Source organism: Bombyx mori, chromosome 6 (genome assembly GCF_030269925.1).
Source record: "Bombyx mori chromosome 6, ASM3026992v2".
Classification (NCBI taxonomy): domain Eukaryota; kingdom Metazoa; phylum Arthropoda; class Insecta; order Lepidoptera; family Bombycidae; genus Bombyx; species Bombyx mori.
In genome coordinates this window covers 16092099-16118870 of record NC_085112.1, presented here as the reverse complement: position 1 = coordinate 16118870, position 26772 = coordinate 16092099, and the positions used below count along the sequence as shown (strand labels likewise).

The window sequence follows — 26772 nt, the reverse complement described above, 5'->3', positions numbered from 1 at the left end:
ATATAGAAACTCGTATATACCGTAAGAACAACCGTCAAAACCATTAGATCGACCTAAAAAGACTATTCTACCTCTCAACTATTCTGTGCAGGAAATAGGCAGAGGACCAAGCCACTTTCCTCCACTCCGCACACTTGATCGGATCCATACCGCGACATTGTGGACATTCCACGTCACACAGTTCTTCCGCAGTGTAACACGGGCGGAAATGAAACACATTTCCTACGTGCCGGGCGGCGCGGACTAACGGAAAAACTAAAAGTTTTCCGGTCACCGACCCTTGGAAACCGGGCTTCGGTTTTGTAAGAAACTGTTTATTAAGTTCCGCGCTAACTTCTGGGAACATATGTACGTAGTTTCTTAATTCGTGTTAGCTTCATTTAGATTTTTGAAGTTATACTTCTTTAGGCGCGTTATGAAAAATTGATGAGAGTGAAATTTTACGATGCGCGCGCACCGTGACACAAAATTAACAGAATGAAATTGCCCACTAAATCGCTCATTACAATACGACCGACGTAACTTGGCGAGTCTGAATATAGCCGCAGGTGAACTTTCCGAACCGTACCGAGAATTACCGAATTTATACGATGTGAAGAAAAGGGATGTCCAATATGCGTGTTTGAGGATGTTGCTTAATCGATTTTTTTTCAAATTGATTAAAATTTATATAAAAAAAAAGAAATAAATTTAATAAAAATAAAGTATAACTTCTTACGCGCGTACATAAGTACACCCACCCTTTTTTTGTATCAATTTAATAAATATGCTGAATATTTAACATGCAATAAATAGAATAATAACTACTAAGCTAGGATACTCTTTAATGGGTGCTACAAACACACATGCACAGTACGAAAATGTACGACCAGATCCCAAAAAATTCAAACGCGTACAACGAGAGCCACTAGTCTATACAATAAAATATTTATTTCAACATTGACAGTCGTTGATTCAGACGCCAATCGGAAATCGTTTGCAGGATCCGTGATGCAGTTGTGCAGGACAGTTCCTTCGCTCTTCGCTCTTCTTCGAATTTATCTGGTTTTGTATGGAAATAGCGTCTTGAACGATGTAAATATGCTTCAAAATAACATTTTCATCAATACAGAGAACAGTAACTATACTGAGACCTTAGAACTTATATCTCAAGGTGGGTGGCGCATTTACGTTGTAGATGTCTATGGGCTCCAGTAACCACTTAACACCAGGTGGGCTGTGAGCTCGTCCACCCATTTAAGCTATTAAAAAAAAAAAAACGTACATTTTGCTTTATACTCAACTGTGTAATTAGTACGTGGACAACTGGACACGCTCCAAGACAATAACCCACAGTACAATTTTGGCAACAGCTTCCGCTCTCAATAGGAACTGTACTAGCAGATGTATGTAGACTTTTGCGACTAATTGCATCCCATTGTTCGAATTGTCAAGTCGTCTGCCTTATGGTAGTTTTGCGTCACGCATGAAACACAATAGCTGAACCACTACTACCCAAAATGAGTGCTAGGGGCTGGATGAGAGGAAATAATAATAGCATGGAATGCTACTACACAAGATGCATCATGAGGAGGTGGTATCAGTAGCATGGGAAGACATCGCTGCTTTCTTGAAATTAGGTTTCGATTTTCGCAAGTCAGAGCCGTAATTAAAACTATAATACTTTTGCAGTTAAATTTCGCGGTTTTTATTGTCATCTGTATGTTAATACGTGAAGCAAAAACTTGTACCCATTTTTACGCAAATTTCGCGGACGGAGGAGTATAAAATTTCCCACACTTATAGAGAAGGATAGCACAATGCAAATATTTTTTTTAAATAATGCGTAAAAATACAGTAATCCAATAAAGAAAACATTACACACCCTAACATGTATTTGACACACACACGCATAATATACATACCATTTTGTTTATTGTTATCTGTTGTTAAGTTGAGAATAAATTCAATATTGTTTGTCTTTATTAATATTTGTCTAGAGTGTAGTCTTAGCGAAATATGTGATTATAGAAGTAGGTATAATAGTCTTTGACAATAGAATCATAATAGTGTACAAAGTTATAATATTAATTAATTATAGTCGAATTTCGACTACTGCGGAACCACTAGTTATAATAAATATTCTTTTTGAAGCTTCGAATTCTTTACAGCTTTCTTGGTGGTGAATGACAGTCCGCAAAAGTTGTTTTAATTTGTTTTCTTCTAATCAAGCGGTTACTATACAAAATATTATACAACGTATACTTATGTATGTCCTCCTGATCTGCAATTTGAAACTATCAAGGAGATCAATCTCTTTTGGCTTTTAGTTTCCAAATTTCCTTCGCCTAAGATCTATCTACATATTTAATCTAGAAGAGTGCTTCAGATATTCTGAAAATGAATTCTCGTCTGAGATAAGTCTTCCTTTTGAGTTGCAAAAATTCGTCGGGTTGGAAAATTTGTTCTGAAAAAAAGCCCTGCCTTTTTGCGTGACCAATCTTTCCAAAGGAGTTTGCTAAGATCTCTACCGTCTGGGGTTATTTGGGCTTTGTAATACCTACTAGATATCTCGAGCTCAGACATATAAGAACGAACTTAGTTTCTACAAAAAATTCAATTTGCAATTTAATTGCACGGATACTTATTTAGATTTTAGTTTTGTTCGTCAGGGTACCTTATTACTTTTTTAGATCAAAATTGATATCTAAATGCAAATGTTATTAAAACTGTTTCACAAATTTGTCTTGCCGTTCTACCACCTTTTGGAAGATACGATGAACTTGATTTATTGGTACTAATAACGGTTGTATTGGTTCTATTTTCGCACGAACAAATTAAAACTGTATGATTCTGCTGTTATCATTGACTGACATTCTTAAGCTATAACTCGCCGTAAGCTGGTATGCTGACGACTGATGTCAGAGTATCAAGAGCGCTCTGACGAATAGTTCGAGATTATCCCTCCATCTCCTTTTTACGACGATAACAGAGATGTAGTGACCTCTCACGAAACCGGAGCGGAGTTCATAGTGATGAATGAATAAAATTATGCTATCTGAAAAATCATCATCGATAAACCTGCTGCGCTCATCGATAGTGTATCTCCACATATCTTTTTTGGTCCTGGGATGAACTATGTTCCACGGTGTTTCACGAGCGCTATGACATGTCCTTCTTTAAACTCGGATTGCGGAGAGCACTGAGCAGTAGGTAACGACTTGGCTGTTCCCTATGGTATTACAAAGGCCACAAAATAATATGTTGTTGAAATACCGTTTCAGAAAATCCGTGTCAGAAAAATAGGTATAGATTTCATCTACAGTAATTAAAATAGTATCTAAAAAGTGAAATGTGTGTGAGTGCTCCTATTTCCCACCAATGTTATTAATAATTTTCTCTTCGAAAATAACGCACAGTATTCCTTTAAAGCTATTTAAAAAAGCTTTCAACCTAAAAAGAGCCTCGAAAAGTTTTATTTAGATCTGAACCAAAAATATTCAAAAGGTTTATTTAAACCAAACGAAATGTATAGAGGTAAAATAAAAAAGATTTACGGTAACGAAGCGAAACCCCAGGCAATTTAAATAGGTAAAAACCTCGGCTAGAAATCTGGTGGAACTGGCTCCGGTACAATGGTCACTTATCACGGCCTCCCATGAAACTGTCGCTGCGGTTGGAGAGTCTCCAACATTTAAGGATGTGAAATGAAACGAATGATCAAGTAAAGATCGTTCAGTGAGTTAATTGGAGATGTATTTTTTTCATTAGTGCATATGAATATTACATTATAGTCACACTTAGACACAAGTAACTATTAACTATGACCTATGACTAACACAAGGTTAAGGGTATTTTGCATTGATCAAAGTCTTAACTACATCCAAGTATGTTTTTACGCGCGAATGCGACAAAAAGTTGTGTATCTTCTTCTTCTATTGCTGTCTCTTGTTGGAGTTTGATAACCACTAAGGCTCTTTCTATCTTTGGATATTGCAGCACGTAAAATTATGTACCACTGGTGTAGTCTTAATCCCTATGCTCTCAGAGCCTCTTTTCGTGTTGGATCTTCAGGTAGTTATAGAACCTCATATTTAACGTCCCGTAAATGTTACTAAAACACTATTACAATCTTATAAATTGCTTAATGACCTCAAACTGAATACTAGGAGTATTTATTGGAACGAAGTTCTTTACGGCAGGCTTGGAGGAGACGGGGATTTTGCTGCGCGACCGAACTGAAAAAAATGTGATAGTAAAACCGTAAGAAAAAGTCCGTGGAATAAGGCCTTGTTTTCCGCACAGCGATATTTCAGCGCGATTTTTTTTTATATGGAACTTCGTTCCTATCCTGTATTCTACGACACCACACATTTTCTTTATGTTTAAAATTTGTGTGTCTATAAACTAGAATCGGTATCAGAAAATATCTTATAAGATCCAAAAGGTCTGTTGTTATGGATATTATTTGATGCTAAATACCCATATAAATTGTAATATTTATTATTTAGTCCATAAACACCAGGTAAATAATGTCCATAATTAGATAGATAAACTGCTAACAATGGGTCTAGAGGCAAATGGTTGTTATACCTAGGCATTTTTATTGGCATAGATCTTGTGAGACGTCTTGATAGAGCATAATTGGGTAAATCATCATTGATGTTTATTCCATATTTTGAAAGTATGTCTTGTAGTTTAGCTGTGGTATTCAAGCTCCCCTCTCTTAGGTCATTTTCAGGTTTTTCATGAATGTAATTTAATGGATTATTCGTGGTTCCAACATTTTGATCAAGTTCTGTGTCTTCTGTCACCTCGTATGTTCGTTCATTAAGTATGTTATGTTTATTAGAATCCACTTCCGCATATACTTCATTTCTATTATTTTCAAAATGCGCTAAATTGTTTTCTTCACCGTCTGGAATTTTCTTCGGATTTCTGTCGTATCTAAACAACGAAACAGGTGATTTTTTAATACTTCCAGTCTCAATTTTATCGTCATCATGACATCTAGATTTAGATAGATTGATCAAATAAACCAAAATGTCTTTGTTGAAATCATTGGCAATGTTGAAATAGTATTTAAGTAATGCATCGCCTAGATCCTTGCATTTGGATCTCATGTTTCTCGACTGTCGAAGAGCAGTGTATTTCTCATCATTCATAGTATCACGGTGAACAATCTTTTTCAAGAATTCCGCTTCTTTATTGAGTTCATGATACGGTTTTACTTCGCCATCACCGGATTGTCCCCGTTGAACATATTTTTCTGGATCAGTGATCGGTATCCAATCGTTATTGTTCTTGACGATCCCATATTCTATGCTGGCATCGACGTTGTTCAATTTGAAACTGAGATGTATCTGAAAATTTTCAATATAAAGTTACTTCATGGTTTACTCGTATTTATGACTTTATTCCTTTAGTTTTTAGTCATAGTCTTCTAGCTCTAGTTCAGGACTGTAGCTGGAAGGAGATTGAAATCTTAATTGGATTGCTTAATTGAATGGATAACATATTCATATTCGTCGAAGTAGTCGTGACCTAAAGTGTAAGACGTCCGCTGCATTCGTATCTAGCGATGCAACGGTGTTCGAATCCTGCAGGCGGGTATCAATTTTTCCAATGAAATACGTACTTAACAAATGTTCACGATTGACTTCCATGGTGAAGGAATAATGTCTATATATATAAAAATGAATTGCTGTTCGTTAGTCTCGCTAAAACTCCAGAACAGCTGGACCGATTTGGCTAATTTCAGTCTTGAATTATTTGTGAAAGTCCAGAGAAGGTTCAAAAGGTATATAACAATGAAAATGCTCGGAATTACATAAAAATAACAACCTTTTGTTTGTTTTAAGTTTATTTTATACAAAAGCTTAGGTCTTTTATTTATCGATTGAGGCATTACGAAGTCTGCCGGGTCAGCTAGTAGTGTAATAAAAATCAAACCCTCAAAATTATAATTTGCGTAACTATTGGTGGTAGGACGTCTTATGAGTCCGCATATACCTATAGATACCACCGCCCTGCCTAGGACAGCCGTTGTAATTTTAAAACTGAGACCTTACAATCCATGTCTCAAGGTGGGTGGCGGTACTTACGTTATAGATGTCTATGGGCTCCGGCAGCCACTTAACACCAGGTCGGCCAAGAGCTCGTTTACCCATCTAAACAAAAAAAAAACATTCATAACATTCGGTGTTTACAATTACAAAATTAAATACATGTATATTTTACTGTAGATTAATTGATATGGACATGTCAATGGACATTGTGCATGCACCGCCGAAATTCTTTTTATCAAAACTACGGTTGAATGTCTTACGACAGCTTACTGTATAGAATAAACTAAAAAAAAAAAAAAAAAATGTATATTTTAGGTACAGATCTGTAGTTGTCGTCATAGATACTTGAACTTTGATGAAATTGACATAATCTAACGGTATTAATACCATCTTACAGATTGTTTCTGAAAATAATTGTTTTTTTTTAAACACATCACAGAAACCTTCGCACAATGCTCACAAAATTTCTGCCCCTGCTGCTAATCTTTTACTAGAGTAAATGAGTAATCGATCAAATAATGAACGTAATTTCTCCTGACAGTTAATAGAACCCATAAACACTACACCGATAATCGCACCGCTAACGTTGAGGCAACTTGGAAACTGAATGCATAATTGATTTATTTCAGTTTATATCAGTCTTGAATTTAATTCTAATGCAAGATACCAATACCGTTTCATTCATATTTCCAACCGTAACGTTTCCGCTAAAATAACTCACCCATAACAAAATGCAAAGTGTTTTTTTCATTTTTTCCACGGTTTTAATCTCTTGAGCACAAAAGTAAATGCTGCTAAAAATTTGGGAGGTTTATTCCTTTTCAAAACACTTCTATCCAAACCAAAGGCTGATGAACGAATGTTTGCTAAGCATTTACTGGTTGCTGAATACATGTATTTCTCTAAAAGACGTCGTTTGCGGTCAAATAATTACGTTCCTGTTCTTTTAAAAGGTGAAAAGTTTAAGGGGAAGACCTATCGAACTCTCACTCTTGAAAAAAAATTGACTATTCAAATAATTAAAAGTTTCTCCCTCGTGAGCTTTGTTTTATTACGCTACCTACCCTATGTATCTTAGTTTAAAAAAAAAACAAGCAAGGGCTGAAGGAATCCATCGCCCATGTCCCGGCAATGACAAAAATGTTCCTATCCGTGAACTTGGATAGATATTATGACCGCTACAACAAAAAAAAAAAAAACAGAAAATGCGATTGTAAAGGCCTCAATATATTACAGTGCAAACGTTTAACTCTAAACCAACATCATATAATGAATTCCAGCTTTTCAGTCTTGAATCTAGGTAAGTGCTTTACCACTAAGAGGATCCACACTCTCATCTACTGATTATGGGCATATCGTCAGCGCACACGGCTAGGTACCATCACCCTGCTTATTTTTGCCGCGAAGCTGTCAGATAGATGGGACAACCCTTTTACACAATTAAGACTTGGCTCATGTCTAATGATGGATTATAGTATCCACGATATGATGTCTATGAGCTCCAGTATCCACACCTTAACACCAGGTAGGTCGTAAGATAATGGAGCCGCTTATACGACAAAAAAAAACACTTAAATAATGATAGTAGCAATTCTTTGCCTCGCCTTGTCATCTAACTCAAAATTACCTCCTGATTTGTATCCAAAGTTTGGTATTAAAAAGAGCGGATCATGGCAAGTCGTATCCTGTAAATGAAATCGAACTATAAAATCTAAATAACCATCTTCCCTTTTCGTGTGAAGAGGATAAGAACAAAACATCTTGTGCCTTAACACTAAACGAGTTTGTGTGGCGAGTCTCTCACCGTCCCAAACGTCTCTGTACTACGGTCGACACAGTATTGCTTTCAACAGTACACAAGTAAGTACATGTTTTTTTGCTTTTACTTTTATTGCCTTTGTAGGCAGACGAGCATACGGCCCACCTGATGGTAAGTGGTCACCGTCGCTCATGGACGTCAGCAATGCCAGGGGCAGAGCCAAGCCGCTGCCTACCATAATTTTATATATCGATTTTTGAAAATCTTACGCCTTCATAGAGAATTAATTCGATGCTAGAGAGGAGTCACAAGCCTGTAAAGTCTAAATTAATAAATGTGTTGAAGATAAGAAGACGCTCAGTCGTGGCCTAAAGGATAAGACGTCCAGAGTATTCGTATTGAGCGATGCACGGGGGTACCAATTTTTCTAATGAAATATGTACTTAACAATTGTTCACGATTGACTTCCACGGTGAAGGAATAACATCGTGTAATAAAAATCAAACCCGCAAAACTATAATTTGCGTAATTACTGGTGGTAGGACCTCTTGTGAGTCCACACGGGTAGGTACCACCACCCTGTCTATTTCTGCCGTGAAGCAGTAATGCGTTTCGGCTTGAAGGGTGGGGCAGCCGTTCTAACTATACTGAGACCTTACGCATTTACGTTGTAGACGTCTATGAGCTCCATGAAAAATTTAACACCAGGTGGGCGGCTGTGAGCTCGACCACACATCGAAGCAATAAAAAAAAAAGATAAATTGTTAGGTATTGAGAATTCAATCGTAAATAAAGCAGTGGCAGAGATTCACGTTTTGGTGCTAGTTAGTGACTTCACGTGACCCCTCAACATCGAATGATCAAAACATAAAAAATATATTTTAATAGTTTCAAGAGCATAATATTAATATGAAAAATATTATTCAAATGGCATTTTTTTAATAAAATTTATGGCTTTTATATTTATTTATAAAAGCGCCATCTTTGGATGAACGTGAGAGTTTCAGATTTAGTTTACGGTAAAAATGTCAGAAGATATTTTGAGATGGTCTTTCTGATTCCCGTAAGATGGCGCTATAAAACTTTTACTACCAAGCGCTAATAAATTTGTAAAATTCCTAAATCCAAAGAAAAGGAGTGGTATTTGTTGTTTGTCAATGTGGTGCTTAAGCATAGAGTAAGACTATATATAACCTAATGCTTGAGGTAGCTTCTAACACTCATTACAGCTTTTAATTCATCTACGCATTGTTATTTATTCGGAAATAAGCGTCCCATCTTTCTTCTTCTTCTATCACGTAAAAAAGGATTTTGTTCTAGACCTTTGTTGCTCAAAATAAGAACCAATATTCTCGGCAGCATTGTTAAAAGTAAAACCATGGAATTATTAAAGTTACTTGGATGGCATTTATAGCGTTTATTATTTCCAGTTTGTCATTTCCAAAATTACTATTATTACCTATACTATTTTTACTGTTAAAAGTGAGACCTTAGAACTCATGTCTCAAGGTGGGTGGCGGCATTTACGTTGTAGATGTCTATGGGCTCCAGTAACTACTTAGCACCAAGATGGTCGTAAGGTCGTCCAACCATCTAAACTCTAAAAAATAATTTAAAAAAGTTCCACTGGTATGAAAAATTATTAGTTCATTACAGATTGAAGGACAAATTGATGATAATAATAATAACAATAATAATTTATTTATCAACCTTGAAAACATTTACACATAACAGTTTGCTAAAAACTCTCCACACTAGGCACTGCCTGTCTCGTGGAGAGTTTTTTTTACAGGAATATCTTAAAACTAGTTCAACATTGCTTAGCTTAGCAACTGCTTAGCTTTAACAAACATCATACTAATATTTAGTATAGATGTAGATATATATTTACGTCAAAAATGTCGGAAATATTATTAGCGACAAAATTAACATACTCGTTTGTAATCAAATTAGTAAATTTAATAAAATAAAATGTAGTTTGATGGATGCAGATTATAATTATTATGTTGTGCATGCATTGAGAAAGTGGTTTTGAAATTGTTGAATTTCAATGAATTAAAATTAATATTTGAGGAGTCACGAACAACATTACGAGTTTGGACGTGGCATGTAACTCATAGTATAAACTATATAAATAAGTGACGACGAAAACTGTAAGTGTTCCACATTGTAGGTATAAAGCGTTTTAGTAAAATTATTTTCATACAACAATTGTTTTACTTGCGCCCGGTATGATGTCACACCAACAATACAGCCACGGAGCAAAAATTTGACTATTGTTGACTAAAAACGGGTTGACAAGGGTAAACTAACAAATCAAAAGTTTGTATTTTGCTATCTACTTCTCTAGCCGTAACAAACCCAGACTGGAACATATAAGAACTTAATGTTCACTCGTAGGTGATTCGTTTGAATCACAACTTACAGTAGTTGTCACTTTAGACTAAGTCATTTTCATTTTAGTTGCAGAACCACAACAGGACGCTAGGTGGCGCGCTAATCGTTTCCACATATATTACAACCACAAATATTTAATTTACTAGTCTAATATATTTACTTATAAGCAGTGTAGAAGATTGATTATACCACCATAAAATACCACATCCATAAAATTATTATTTACATCTCGGTAAGAGTGAAAGTAAAAAAGTCGTATTTGATCGTGTCATTATATTGCTAATGTGTTAGAATTATTCAATATGATATTTTAAGCCGGTTTGCATTGAGATGAATAGAAATTATTGTTAATAACTGTCAGTAGATATTTAATAAAAAGATAAAATCAATATTTGAATTTTATTTACTAATAGGGGGAGTGCGTCTGTCTGCTTGTAAGCCAAAAATATATACACATATTTTTATAATATTTCATATTACACCTACACACAAATTGTGTCGGGAAACGCTAATGTGTTCCTGGACGAAGGATGGGTCATGTTTATACGGTACAACAGAGGCTTTGAGGTCACCGCTCAATCTATACTAATATATAAATCTACAGTGGTTTTTACGGATGTTCCGTTATAACTACTTAACCATGCATCCGATTGACTTTAAACTTGGTATCCATGTAGAAAATACATGCACTTAATAGATAGGCTAATATTTATATGAGTGTTGGACTCCCTACACCAGTTGCGGGGGCGTTAATGATGAAAATCTGTGTGGGGGTGAGAAATAATAATGTTAATTTTAAATGGCCAGCGAAGCGGACGTGTACAGCTATATTCTAATAAAATATTTTTTTATACTACATAATATTGTAAGAACTTGTTTAATCATTCTCTAAACGCGCATCAAGGAATATGACATTTCCGCGCTTCGGACACGCAATAAATTAATAGTAATTATTGATGTTGAACATTCATAGCAGCCGTAATACACTATACTTACAGATGAGTATCTTAACATATTGTTCCGTATATCCTTATGGATCGTTTTATTGGTCTAGCAAAGCCTATTCAGCTGTAACCTGAGCTTTCATCAGCACGCGATGGTTGACAAAGACTGAATAAACAAACAAGTGATTTCTTAATAGCATAGTTTCGTTTACGCATCGCTAATAATTAATTTGTCGTCAGCGTATAGCCAAATTACGGTCCTCGTTACGAAGACCGTGAAAGACGGCGTTAAGTACGCGAATAGTTTGATGGTTTTGTACTTTTTAGTTGAGCCAACCGTGGGAGAATCGGTCTGTGTTACGCAATTCTCACCCGTATAGTGTTTCGAGAATATTTCTTCACTATGCTGTTATCAATCTCAAAAGGGGATGTATGCTTATAGGTGTCGTAAAGGGATACCATAAGGACGCGTCAGAGACAACATTTTCTTTTACTCGTTACGTCACCAATTACTGGAATAAACTTCATCCCTACTTCTTAAAATGATTACGATATGATATGAATTGACATGGCCTTCTTCAAACGAGGCTTGTGGAGAGTATTAAGCGGTAGGCAGCGGCTTGGCTCAGCCCCTGGCATTGCTGACGTCCAAGAGTGACGGTATCCACTGACCGTCAGGTAGGCCGTATGCTCATCTGACTATATAGCAATAGAAAAAAAAAATTACAATGATTTTCAAGTGATCTGGAATGAAATGGTTTATACCAAACATGACTTTCTATATACAGCTTAAAGAAGAGTCCTTAGTAATATAGAGCAGTTTGACTTTTTTCCCCTACGCAATTCGCAATCCGGCCTGCCAACAGTATTAATTAAAAACTATAATACAATTTGTGTGTCTTATTTGATAATAAGTGATATTCTTTTCTAGAATACGGAATTACCTAGAATGCTTACTGCCTGCTCTTGTACCCGGGTACTAGCAACAGATATTCGTTTAGGTGTCGTTTGAAGTCATCGTGGCCTAACGGATAAGACGTCCGGTGCATTCGTGTTGAGCGATGCACCGGCGTTCGAATCTCGCAGGCGGGTACCAATTTTTCTAATGAAATACGTACTCAACAAATGTTCACGATTGACTTCCACGGTGAAGGAATAACATCGTGTAATAAAAATGAAACCCGCAAAATTATAATTTGCGTAATTACTGGTGGTAGGACCTCTTGTGAGTCCGCGCGGGTGGGTACCACCACCCTGCCTATTTCTGCTGTGAAGCAGTAATGCGTTTCGGTTTGAAGGGTGGGGCAGCCGTTGTAACTATACTTGAGACCTTAGAACTTGTATCTCAAGGTGTGTGGCGCATTTACGTTGTGGATGTCTATGGGCTCCAGTAACCACTTAACACCAGGTGGGCTGTGAGCTCGTCCACCCATCTAAGCAATAAAAAAAAAAAAAAAAGGTGTGCGTGTAGCTAAGCAAGTGCTCGTAAAATATTATCAATGAAATCGAAACATGCTTAGCGACGACATTAAGCGTGTGTTTATTAAATAAATAAAAACATAAAAGTACATCGATCAAACTGTGACGCAATCTCTGATGATCAATGACACTTTCGAATTTAATTAATATTTCAACACTTTCTCTCGAAGCTGGTATTTGACTACATAGAAGATAAACGATGTATAATTCACAAAAAAAAAAACCTCATATGCATTAAGTGTCGTGATGAGCTCATGTATGGTACGTAGGTTCTCAACCGCTAACGTTTCCGTAAGCCGTATCTACACTTTATAATGTATATTACACTAGCAGGCCCGGTAAACGTATATAAATCATTTCTAAGAAAGAAATAGCCTAGATACCGACTGCAGTGCCATCTGCCGGGCTGATTTGAGAATCTAAACCATCCAGGACGCCATCCAAACGCATACAAAAAAATCATTCAAATCGGTCCAGCCGTTTAGGAGGAGTTCACTGACAAGCACACGCACAGAAGAAATATGTATATAAAGATATTACAGTGATAGTACAGATTTGACTACACGCATTGAATAAGGTGTGTACTTAAATGTTTCTGGTTTGCTAAAGCTCACGGCTAGCCCAATCATCAGATATTCAGTTGATGTGTGAGAGAGAGAGACAGAGAGTATTCTTTATTGTACACCAAAAAACAAATAAACAGTGCGATACATTAAAAACAAAAAAGTACAATTGGCGGTCTTATCGCTAAAAGCGATCTCTTCCAGACGACAACCATTAGGTGGACAAGAATCATTTGGAAACGAACTACCAGTTGATGTGACGGCTGCCTCTCCGATTATAGGTAGAAATAGACCAGGACTGTATGGTATAGTGGTACCGACCCGAGCGGGATCTCATTGCGCTTTATAATACGTAACTAAATCAAAATTTATAAATCCTATGGGCGCCACTTTACACTTTTTTATAAAAACATTTTAGGTCCGTATCCACTTGGCAGAAATTGGTGTTGGTTTTCAGGATTTCAGGCATAGTTACGTCACTTGATTTACTTACAATCAACTGCACTAATTTTCATACATATATGTTGTAAACATCTCTATTACTATGCATTGAAGGTAAGGAAGCAATTTATTGAGCTAGGTAATTTTACCGGCGGACGTGGCGACGTCAATAGTGTACAGTAATACTCTATTGCAACACTGCGTTATTGCTGTCACTGTACTTCTTATTTATAGGAAAATACATAGAGCTGTTCGTTTATTTCAAAATATATTTTCCAGCTTCAAATTACCTAAATTAACACTGGTGTAAAATAGGTTAGCTTGATACCTACCCATTTCTATACTTATGTTTTTTTGTGCATCAGAGCTCCCTCTGATAATAGGAATATCGGGTATTTACTAAAACTAAAAATCGCGTTAAGAAAATATTTACTTGGAACTTAGACGAGTGTTTAGGCCGCTGGATTGTCAGACCACCGATGCCTACTTTCTGTTGTATCAGCTCTATAGTAATCCGACAGTAGTCAATACAAATTGTCATCACAACGCATGTTACATTGTGTGTTGACTCGTAACATATGTCAGTATTACGGGCGCTAAAGTTGACGTTAGATCGCACCTTCCTAATGACATGACGATCGGCGCGAACCGCGCGTGACCCTGTTTCTAAATGCCAAAATTTTAATAAGGAAATGAACCGAGCTGTGTCGCATTCGCTTTGATAAATTTTAATTAATTACATTCTAATTATGCGTATTGCAAATATTATGTAATGAAACGCCTACTGATTTGGTAATAATGGAAGCTTCTCTTTTTTTTCTTCCTACCTATTCGCTGGTAGCCTTTGGAACTATTTTAGATACGCTCAGACGGGTAGGTGAGCTCACGGGCTCAACCTGAGAGAATTTGCTATACTATCCCTAGCAAGAGTAGTGCTTCGCTTAATCTACCTCCGGATTGGAATCGCGATCCATTGAGAAGTTCTGGCGAGAATCTCAGTGGGCTGTGTCTTTGGGTTAGTTCACTCGTCGAACTCTTTTTTTTTTTTTTTTTATTGCCCTTGTAGGCAGACGAGCATACGGCCCACCTGATGGTGAGTGGTTACCGTCGCCCATGGACTTCAGCAATGCCAGGGGCAGAGCCAAGCCGCTGCCTACCCTGATGGTGAGTGGTTACCGTCGCCCATTACTCTTCGACATAATCAACGAGTGAGCTTCTCATTTTCAATATTCCGGTATCATGTCTTACCATCAGAACAATATTTAATTTCCACAGTCAGAAACAGTTTTATGAATAAATGGGTTGTAGTAGTTATACGTTCCAGTCTGAGGGGCAGTACATGGCAGAGCTTATTAGACAGTTAGACGGCTTTGTATTTCGTTTACAGCCAACTTCGGCAACCACTTAACACCAAGTGGGCCCTAAGATTGTCCACCTAATTAATCATTTTAATGATTTTATTGATACATTAGCGACTAGGTAATCCTTAAGTTATGTGAACGATAATTTCACTCCGATCAATCAATATTCACACTTGTTTCAAATACAACGGGTATTCAAAAGTTTTGTCTCCATAGAACAGTAAATCTTTGGAATGTACTCCTCACGCCTCACCGAGTAACTAGATCTGCAAGTTTTATATAATATTATAAGTCATACTAAGTCAAACTAAGTCAAAAGTTCATTAACACCTAAAAACCGTTCCCGTTAATCCCAGGGCGTTCTCTCAATTTCCTTTCGATATTATTCTGTGGTCGCGTGTTGTTACTGTCTGTGGTTTATCTGACCGTGGACAAAGTTAAAAACAATTTAACGGTATACTAGTGATGATAGTACTGGTCTTGGAACGGGGATTGAAGATTTTCAAATATTTAAGCTGGATTAGGTATTGAAGGTTCGGAAGTTAACTTACGCAAGATGTAGTTACGAAAGATTTTGATTGATAAAAACAATAATCGTTCAACCCTTTTTGGAACGAAGTTCCTTATGGGACGATGCGGAGGAGTACCCTAACCGGAAAAAACGTCCGTAACGAAAGATTTTTATTAGTAATGCATACAGTGTACGACTTAATTTTGTAATAACGTACAAATTAGTAATGCACACAGTGTACGACCTAATTATTATTACAACAACGTACAAAAAATAACATATTTTTTTATCATTCATTGACCACGATCTCAGAGCGTTCGTTTGCGCAATACACTAACTCTTATGCAAACAACCGCGAATGAAGTGTACCACAATAAGTTCGCACGTGGGTTGTTGCGAAACCTCCAGTTTCATTTTCTTTATACCTCGAATAGAACTTAAAATCAATATTTTTATAATAAGGAACTTCGTTCCTATCCGGTGTCCCACGACACCACACATCTTTTTTCTGCGGGAGATGGAGATCATGCAACCTTCCTGGTGATGAATGATTACTGTATATTTATTGAACATCAGCAAAGCCAGGGGTGCAGTCGGGCTGCTGGTTTGTTCTCGAGTATGTAGTACCCTGATGAAATTTCATACGTAAAGTATACAAGGTACCAGGTACCACGTACGAGACCGACAACGCCAACGAATAGAGTGATATTAAAAAGGAAAAGGTACTGAGACTGCTCTAATTATCTTTCTTTCGGATCTTTTCAGCGGATTGCGATTCCAATGCAGTAACAGATTAACTCGCGAAGCAGCTGCCTTTGATTAAGTTTCTCTGTGAAGAGCTTGCACGGTTGTTAGCAAACCTTCATCCACCTGACTAAGCTCTCGGGTTCACCCGCCAATATGGTATAAGTTGGAAGAGCCACCGGGCACATAACAACCTCTTCATCAAAAAAAAACGATGTGGAGTGTCGTGGGACACCGGATAGGAACGAAGTTCCTTATTATAATAATATTAATTTTAAGTTCTATTCGAGGTATAAAGAAAATAATTATTCGGGTATAAATTTTTTATTAATTTTTTTTTATTGATAAAAATAAATAAAAACTACTTTACAAAGTTATCAACTTTATTTTATTCACAATGATTTATTAAAAACATATATAAAAAAAATTTGTTATTTTTTGTACGTTATTACAAAGTTAAGTAGTACACTGTGTGCATTACTAATAAAAATCTTACGTTACGGACGTTTTTTTCCGGTTAGGGTACCCCTCCGCATCGTCCCATAAGGAACTTCGTTCCAAAAAGATATCGCTCAAATATCTCGTCAACACTCCCTATTGAACACACAATAGAGCATCCATTAGTTCCAATCGGCAATATGGCTAGGATCTCCAAATATTCAAACAGCTCATCAGTGAAGTGAGCTAATATTATGAAAGGCTTAGAAAATAGAATCAATTAATATGTAACTCGCAGGATTAATAGCGTAATTACTGAAATTCAACCAGCGCCGGTCTGTCCAACCGCTCTGTCTGCAGAGAAAGAACAGTTGGAAAGGTTCGACGCCCGCTATTTATAGGCCGTATATATATATTATAAAATTAGGCCGTAGCATAAATTGCCTCGGAATATTAATTCTAGAAATGGATCGGGCGGTAGTTTCTACCGGATTAGATTAAGTGTGCCTCCTACTACCGACTCTATTTTCATAGCATCAATATCGCAACCAGACGTGAAATGTGTTAATAGTTACATAAGACTGGTAGAACTATCGGAGTCAACGTCAAATATTTCGACCAGTTTTTTTTAAAGACAATTGGAACAGATACATATTAATTTATTAATGAGTATTTAGCAATAATTTATTGGCACGCATTTTCTAGTACAAAATGCTTTTTATTTTTTTGTTAAACATTTTAACTTTATACGTTAATTTTAAACTTAACTTCAATTGACTGTATGTCAATTTGTATGTCATAGGAGCAATCAGTGGAACACCCGAATAAAAAACCTCCTCTTAGTAAAATTTTACCATTTTAAGTAGTTAGTAAATTTTATTAAATATATGATTGCTATTGATGATGCACTGAATATTCTTAGGTTGGTAGTTCAAAGGTTTGAGCATCATTCCATGTATTAGATCTGTTTGGTGGGTATCAACCCCATCGCTTTTCTACCTAAGCGCCAAATTTTTATGCCATCAGTTCTTAGAAATATCAAGGGCTTAAGTTGCGCAGACTCGCGCAAATGCCATTTGCCCCGGGATGCCGTCGCACTGAACAGCCGATCGTGGATCTTTCGACTTTCAGACATTCTCCGTCGACAAGATATCCAGACTCGTGTAGACAACACATCCGTTCCTGGAATTGGTCTAATTAAAACTTGGTCAAATTTATCGTGCAGCGTAGAACTCAGCCTTTTTTTCCGATTTGTACAGTTCTGTTTCAGTGCAACCGAAATTTTAATCAAAATTTCAAGGTGGATGATGCCTATCACAACGTGATGTATATGAGCATCGGTAGCCTTTTTTACTGGTGGTAGGACCTCTTGAGACCGCACGGGTAGGTACCACGGCCCTGCCTATTTCTGCCGTGAAGCCGTAATGCGTTTCGGTTTGAAGGGCGGGGCAGCTGTTGTAACTATACTGATACCTTAGAACTTATATCTCAAGGTGGGTGGCGCATTTACATTGTAGATGTCTATGGGCTCCAGTAACCAGTTAACGTCAGATGGGCTGTGAGCTCGTCCATCTAAACAATAAAAAAAAACCTGCCGCAAGTACGCGTGTATTACTTAGAGTTTTTTTTTTTTGAGAAATAAAACATCTTCATAAATAAAACTACTCATACCGCGTTCATAAGAGCGATATGATTTCGTGGCGTGATACTTCGAGTGACCACGTCTCACGTCTAATTAGACTGCGCACGATCCAATATTTTTTTCCTTCAATAGCTCTTTTTTCTCCTAGTTCGGTCTTAGTACATAATATCTTTCGCGTTTTACAAAAACATTTACATAAACAACTGCTTCAATTAAAACATGGATTAGTAATAAACCAGTTAATCCTGAAACCGCTCACGTTGGGGTAACGAGTCAAGTTAAAATCGAAAGTTTGTAGGAAACTTTAATTATCCGGTTATTAGTTTTACGCCAATTGGTCTGTGAGCATTCGGCACACAGTAAGTATGGATTTGGCAAAATTATTAGCAGTTTTACCGAGTCATGTTGGCAGACCAGTGAACAGGTCATGAACATTGCCAGTGAGCTTATTGCAATCCCGACTTTTGTGCTATTCGATCTATTCATCGATATTACTCTATAGGGCTGGTAGAGCTGCAGCTACGTCATCATTTACATTCGATGGAACCAGGTTCATTATAATAATAAAAAAAATAAGTTTCAAACTAAAATTATTTCACAGTAAGTTATATTTGTAAAAGTAATCCCCTCAAGAATAGAGCAGACTGACAGTGACAATTGCTGTACTTTTGTAATTATTAGTGGCTCTACCCTACACGATATACATTTTATACTTCACATGTTATACAAGACTTTGTTTGCATTTATTTGTTGTTGTTATTGTTTCATGATGGCGGAGACAATTCTGAATACACAATGTACTAAAACTTGGATAGGAACTATAGGTATTTAATTAAAGTAGATTAATTCTGAAAACCTTTAACGAATTTTAAAACACATAACAATACATAAATTACCAACAAAAATAATTCTATATAAAATGAAATAATTTCACTTTCGCTCACCCTTTATTCAAAGCCACAGCGTGTGTTCATTAGAAAGCAAATTATTTAATTTTAAAACATCGCCTTTAAGACGCAAGACACGCCAAACTCGACTGTAACGTCTTCAGTATAGAGGTTGATTTTTACTTTTGTGTGAGTAACAAAAAAGCCTTTTAACTTTTAACGAATACTCATAATTTTGAGCCCATCATCAGTTCGTGATCACGCTCTGCTTGTCATCAATTTGTACGAATGAGACTATAAAACTTACAGCAGCTTTTGAATATTAATTATATAATATTATTTGTTTTGAAGATTGCACAAAGTGGGAATGAGTTGCTCGCTCCGGGCATTTCAATATTGTAGTAATTGTTACGTTATAATAATCATTGTAAAAAACTCATATTTAAAAAAAAAATGTAATATTAAAAAATTAATAAATAATAATTTCTTATTAAAAAAAAAAAAAAAAAACATGCCCGCTGAGTTTCTTGCCAATTCTTCTCAGAACGGAGGCTAGTTCTTGTGAATTGGCGGTAGTTCTTTTGACGTTCAACAAGTATGTACTTTCATTTATGTTGAATAAAATTTTTTTTATTTGATTTGATTTGATTTCTATCACACCTCGCTCTGAGCATCGTTCAATGCGTATAAAAATAATTTGTAGGAAACAAGCCAAAGACACTTCTCGTGTATTGACGGTGATGCCAAACAGGTCTCTTACAAGCACCGAGCTGCAATTGACACGAACAAATAAACTTAGATACCGACAGGATATACATATGTACATAATTAAGTTTATATAACACTAGCTTTCGACTGGCAGCGTCGCTGTGTGGACTGCACTTCATATTATGTGGAAGGATAGCTGTGCTCAGAAGTGATATGATGAAGTTTGAAGTTTGTAGAAGATTATTTGAAGAAATTTGAATTAAAAAAAACATACTGAAAAGATTCTTAACTTTGAAACTTTCAACACTGAACATCATGCTTGGAGCATCTGACGATTTTTTTTATTTTTTTTATTGCTTAGTTTGGTGGGTGAGCTCACGGCCCACCTGGAGTTAAGTGGTTACCGGAGCCCATAGACACCTACAGCGTAGATGCCGCCACTTACCTCAATACATAAGTTCTAAGTCTTAGTATTAACAAAACTGCCTTACACTTCAAACCGAAACGCATTGCTGCTTCACAGCAGAAATAGGCAGGGCGGTGGTACCTACCCGCGCGGACTCACAAGAGGTCCTACCACCAGTAATTACGCAAATTATAATTTTGCGGGTTTGATTTTTATGACACGATGTTATTCTTTCACCGTGGAAGGCAATCGTGAACATTGAATACGTATTTCATTAGAAAAATTGGTACCCGCCAAACAACGATGCATCGCTCAACATAAATGCACGGGATGTCTTATCCTTTAGGACACGATGACGAATGTAATTAAATTATCAGAAACTGCAAACTATCATATAATATTTTTATAATTAACTATTTCATTTTATGTTAACTACATATTATATTCAGTAAAATATTAGTTTTGCTTTATCAAAAGCAAAAAAAACGACATTGTTGTATATTAAAGAAAGACAACATTAAAGAAATAATCATTTAACACGAAATATTATATAAACATACATATGGTATTATTATTTAGGTGCTTTCCATTCACAAATATTAAATGATCTAACAACAAAAAAACTAGCACCGATATTGCGATGAGATAGCCGATAGTACTTAAAAACATTAATCAACTTCAGTATAAGTTCCTTCTATTGGAAGTTGTATTTTAAAACATAAATCTTATTAACATTTTCCGTATTTATTACATTTCTTTGGATGTATGAATGGTTTGAAAATTTCTGGAAACGTGTGTGATTTATAAGGAGAAAACAAACTATTTAGTGTCTTGACCTTTGCAGATGCTTTGGAAAGCCTCTTGCGTAATATTATAAAATGCTTTACATCAATCGCCGTTAGAGAGATAGTCATAATAATATTTTAAATTTATCGCCTGTTTGTTTGTTTGTATTGCTATTTTTCGCCTTTATTATACGGTTCTAATTAATAGCCGGCCTAATGCTAGCCGTGTAACAGATCATCTCACCAAAATCTGCCAACAGTGAATACTTAAAGAAAGAAGTTCACACGTGTCCGATTTCAACAATACTTGATACATTTTTGGCAATCGTATATGCTGCCACTAAGCTATTGCTTTTAGTAATTATAAAATCACAGTCACACACATTCTTCATTGGCTTAGGAAATTATTAAAAAAAGGTTCGAAAAACATTTCTTTTTTCTTTCTAATTAGTAAACGGTACAATAAATTTGTTTAGAATTAATTCATCTTGTTCATAGTTTTTAAACAGCTATTCATTTAAACTATCTGTACCGAATCGTCACAAACTTATCCTAATCTCTTCGAAAACTAAAGAGAAGCCACGTGTCAGACTAAATATGTTGATTTGCTACAGGCGTGGAGTCGAAACAGTAAACTCAAGACAGTCGCGTGCGGTGAGAAGACGCGACCGGTACGCGTCTGACGCGGTTTTTTTTAATTCGCCATCTTCTTTTACGTTTGAAAAAAGAACGACGAATTTTTTTCATAGTGTGCGAAATTTTTGTGCTTCAGTATAATTAATTGGATGCCTCTTTTTTGGATATAATTGGTGAGTTTTTTTTTTACAATTGTAACAGTGTTTATTATTTAATTATATTTATAGTACATGTAAAAATATGATTTATAACAATATTAAAATAAGAAATGTTAAGCTAGTCTCATAAACTTTTGTTTATAATAAATATACACATAAAATGATAAGTTCTTCTTTTTTATTTTTATGTATTGAATTGTGACTCTACATTTATTGTATAATCACGAATTTGACTGAAGTTTTCGGTTTTCCTACTAATTTATTTAAAATTCTCAAATCAGTGCAAAACTAAATAATCTACGTCATTATTACACTTAAAAAAATACTTATACTTTTCAAACTCTTGTCCGTGATTTTCTGTTTTTCTTTAAAATTAAATTGAAAAAGTGAATTAAAAAATAAAAAATAAATACAATAACTAAAATGACAAAATTTTAAAAATATATTGAATTCATTTTAAATTGCAATTTAATTTTCAAATCAATGAAATTTATTCATGAAAACATAAAAATCATTCGAAAAATTTACTATTCAGTTATTAAAAACTTTCATTTCTATGTGACATGCTAATTATTTAATTAAAATATTTCAATAAAAATATCATGCATATGTATAAATCGAAATGTGACATTACGAAAATGGAGAGTTACGTTTCATTCTGTTTATATTTTGTAGGAATTGGAAAATATTATTAAATATAAAACTTGTGGAAACTATCCAAAAAAATTCTGTAACATGAAGTAGCAATTATAATCTAAAATATAGTTAGTGAGTATCCTAGGAACATGTAGGAACATAATTATCTCACCCCTTTGTGCTTCACTGGCAATGTCGTAACATGTCTCATAGTTATTGTTTGTTAGTGTAAAAAAAACTGCTAAATATGACCGGTTTTGAATTTGGATCCCACTTTTTTGTCAAAATGAATTCGGGCAACATCCATATTCACACTAGCCGCCTAAGATCTGGCAACATTAAGAAATGATGTTGAATTCGCAACGTATTTAAACCATATTCACTAAGTCCAATTTTAACTTTAACCGAATGACATAACACATGTTGACTTGAATGATGATAATGGATATTAAATTACTCTCAATTTGTACCTAATTGTGTAATTTTACGATATTAAAAAGAATAAGTATAATATAATTGCTGTAAATATCTTATTTAGAGAGGCCGGGCGAATATTGTCCGACAGTTCCACCTTTGAGTAGTTTTGGGTTTTTTATGCTGTAATCTTCATCTCCAAGCAACACGACATAACTTCTTGGGTTCAATAACATCCTGCGCTGCTAAGACATACACTGAGCCCACCTGGCTTGATACTAGTGCTATTTCTACAGCAAAGTAAGAGTTCGGGGATGATTTTATATTCTGAACGTCGAGTTTGATGACTGGAAGAGCTATATTTTCTGAACCCCTCAGACCACAACGCGACCCATGGTCCTAAGTCGTACATCTTGAAATATAATACAAAAAAACTCAATTGCCTCTCAACAGCTATCCATCTAACTGACATGCATGAAGCGATAAGCTGTTATGTGATAGAAACAGGTGGGAGGTCTGAGATGTCACCCAAATGTGACCAAAATGTAGAAGAGCTGGGGCTTTGAAATCAGGAAGCTAAGCAAGAAAATAGAGCACTGCTACTTCGCAGGACGTTGTGGCCTGAAGGATAAGACGTCCGGTGTACTCTTATCGTGCGATGGGACTGTGTCGGTGTTAAAGTCCCGCAGGCAGATACCAATTTTACTAATGAAATACGTATTAAACTAAACACTTTTTAACGAATGACTTCCACTAAGAAGTAATCTAACTATGTAATAAAAAAAAGCGGCTAAAATATTAATTAATTACTGGTCATCTTATGAGCCCATATGGATTGGTACAATCACCATGTCTATTTCTGCCACGAAGCAGTGAGGCATTCCGGTTCTTTCCGGGTCACTCATGTCATGATAATGTTTTTATTTCTTGTTATCGATCATTTGTTTTTTTATATTTAAATTGGCCTCTTATCTTATCATACAAAAATTTAGGAACATAAAATGTATTTTTGAACCTGCAAATTTGTTCAGCCTATGTGCCGCGTACAAACGTTATCAGTGGGAAGCTGACACATGAAAGCTCATGTGATTTTATCAGCTTTTATATTAACATAAATGCATTACGTAATACGTAAATCTCAATAGAAAGCGAAATAAAATTCAAATCTTGATTGAAATTGATGGTAATTGAATATTCAGTTTCAAGTCGTGGTGAAGTCTGGGCTTCGTTTAACCATTTTTAGTTGTTCGTTTTTTATTGGAAAATTAAAATGTTAATAAATAACTTAATTCTCTTTGATTTTGGAAAAGCGAACGGACAGGCGAACTTATTGCTCATCTGATGCTAAGCGACTTTGGAAAACACCATGGTATTTTTTATTTATTTATTGCTTAGATGCGTAAACGAGCTCATAGCCCACTCGGTGTTAAGTGGTTACTGGAGCCTATAGACATCTACGACGTGAATGTGTCACCCGCCTTGAGATATAAGTTCTAAGGTCTCAAGTATAGTTACAACGGCTGCCCCACTCTTCAAACCGAAACCCATAAACTGCTTCACGGCAGAAATAGACAGGATGGTGGTACCTACCCGCGCGGACTCACAAGAGGTCCTACCACCAGTAAGATCACCAGTAAGTATCTTAGAACTAGGGCGCTTAATTGTTAAAACGGTAAAAAGATGCAGAGCAGTAGTTTCAGCTCGTGGGGGCTTACTCACCTTCTCCTCAGTATTTGACTTCACTGGTAGTAGCAGGTATACTCAGACCACGAGCGTAGGTCCTCCTGCCCTTCACTGTCGCAATGTCGCCGCGCTTAAACCCTCTACAGAGTAAAACGGTCATTATTCGACATAGTTAGTGCGAAACTTAATACCAGCTAGGTCCTGAACTCGTCTACATACCTAAATCAATAATACACGTGGCATGAGAAGGCCGATATAGGTGCACAGTCCATAATCACATGAGCATCTTCAGTTCAAAATATTACACGACGTTATAACCACGTCTTGGAAGTAATTCTTCGTGTCCTCAAGACACGCCATTTGAATCTGTTTTAAAAATTTTGCTGTGATATTACATATACATAAAAATACGAGTTATTCTAATGAATTCCTTGAAATAGTTTCGTTTTATTGGTTAGTTTTAATAAATAATGTGATATTTTAGACAGAAGATCCGCTAATTAGATTCTAACATAATGGCTGCGGGCTGGAAGGCTAGTGAGTATTGAAATATAAAATCGTCAACTTAATTTAAAGGATTGAAACTGGTCGGAGTGTTGAGAACAAGTGGTGATACAAATAACTAACAAAAAATTTTTGTTTCCTTAAAATTAAAGTAAGCCTTTACAGGCAGTTTCAAATCGCATTAAGTTAATCTGTATATATAAAAATGAATTGCTGTTCGTTAGTCTCGCTAAAATTCGAGAACGGCTGAACCGATTTGGCTAATTTTGGTCTTGAATTATTTGTGGAAGTACAGAGAAGGTTTAAAAGGTAGATAAATATGAAAATGCTCGGAATTTATTTAAAAATAACAATTTTGTTTTTCCTTTGATATGTCCCCCGTCGGACGGATACCTTTTGTTTGTTTTTTAACTTTATTTTATACAAAAGTTTAGGTCATCGATTGAAGCACTACAAAGTCTGCCAGGTCAGCTAGTCACCTATCAAAAATGCTGCTAAACCTGTACATCGCAACATAGGACTTATCTTTCATACAGTCACTGCAAGGGTATGAATATATAAACTATTTGTAAGCAAAAGGTTGTATCAGTGTAAAGTATAATAATATGAGAAATATAGATACGACAGGGCTCTGTCTGTTTCTGCTCTAAAGTATTATAATCGGACGATCTATTTAGGTACTCTTAATACGATATGACTAGACTTTATTAAACATACTTCCGCATTCACACCAATCTGTGCGCCCCGAAAATCTCTAGCAGCAAGCAAGCATCTTGCCGATAAAAAGGTAACTTCAAAATTTAATATGTAGTTCATAACAACACGAGTACATCGCTCACGTGTGGTTCGGCAATTAATACTATCAATGAACTGTAACCGATTACCGTGTAACGGGCTGTCTTCGGGCCGTTACGGTTTCTATAGAGACTTATTGTTTTCGTTCTATAACAATAAGCTTATGTCAAATGGTACATGATACAGGGTAACTGTGGTTCCTGCTTATTCAATAAATTTTTTGTCATGAGTGCGGGAAGTTAGGTTTTTAGAATATGAGGCATCTATCCCGCTGTGGCATCTATCTGTGTTTTACCCTATAAGCTATATAGGGCGTTATTATGGGGTTGAATGATAGATACCAACATTCTGTGTATTTCTGCTTGTCTATGGGATTTCAACTCTAGTGTAGTGACAACACGAACAAGTTGGACTAGACTTAGACTAACTTAGACACGCTTATATTTTTGAAAATCATAATCTTATCTCAAGCCATTCCTGGTGTCGATAGATGCCACAGCTGCCATCACCACGAGAAGAAACGGGATTAATGAAAGACATAAAAAATGTATAAATTAAAAATAAAGTCGTTATCTACGTGACGTTCAAATTCATAGCAACACTAAATGCACAAGCGTTCCACTTGTGTCCAACAATTGATGGCAACGATGAACTGCATTAAGACCGGTTACACAAATCGAAATATTAGTTTGTTTCCACGGGTACTGACTACAATAATATGACTTGATAATTTTAGTAAATCTAGTAAATTAAGTTTAATTCTTAATAAGTTAATTTAGTTTAATTCCTTCCTTTAATAAAAAATACTTTAGTACTTTAATAACAGTTTACTCT

General features: G+C 35.8%; 2 protein-coding genes across 5 annotated transcripts in view; one reads left to right on the top strand and one right to left on the bottom strand.

The window, feature by feature from the left end:
- Positions 1-3713: 3713 nt before the first annotated feature.
- On the bottom strand, positions 3714-25010 carry LOC110385287 (uncharacterized). 4 transcript variants are annotated; one of them, XR_009973421.1, is made up of 3 exons: positions 24859-25010; positions 24676-24779; positions 17524-17866 (listed from the first exon to the last, which is right to left on the bottom strand). XR_009973421.1 is itself a non-coding variant. In XM_062669221.1 (2 exons), the coding sequence occupies exons 1-2, from the start codon at positions 22751-22753 to the stop codon at positions 4380-4382; spliced, it is 1002 nt and encodes a 333-aa protein (XP_062525205.1). In that variant the 5' UTR covers positions 22754-22885; the 3' UTR covers positions 3714-4379. The 4 variants fall into 4 exon arrangements, 2 of the variants coding, with proteins under 2 accessions (XP_062525205.1, XP_021204034.1); XM_062669221.1 differs by lacking the exons at positions 17524-17866; positions 24676-24779; positions 24859-25010 and adding exons at positions 3714-5342; positions 22715-22885; XM_021348359.3 differs by lacking the exons at positions 17524-17866; positions 24676-24779; positions 24859-25010 and adding exons at positions 3714-5342; positions 6769-6921.
- LOC101744031 (cadherin-89D) overlaps positions 21756-26772 on the top strand; it is a 76618-nt gene continuing 71601 nt past the window's right edge. Inside the window, exon 1 of the mRNA XM_062669178.1 lies at positions 21756-21921. The gene's annotated coding sequence lies outside the window, so the exon portion shown is untranslated. The remainder of the gene's footprint in view (positions 21922-26772) is intronic.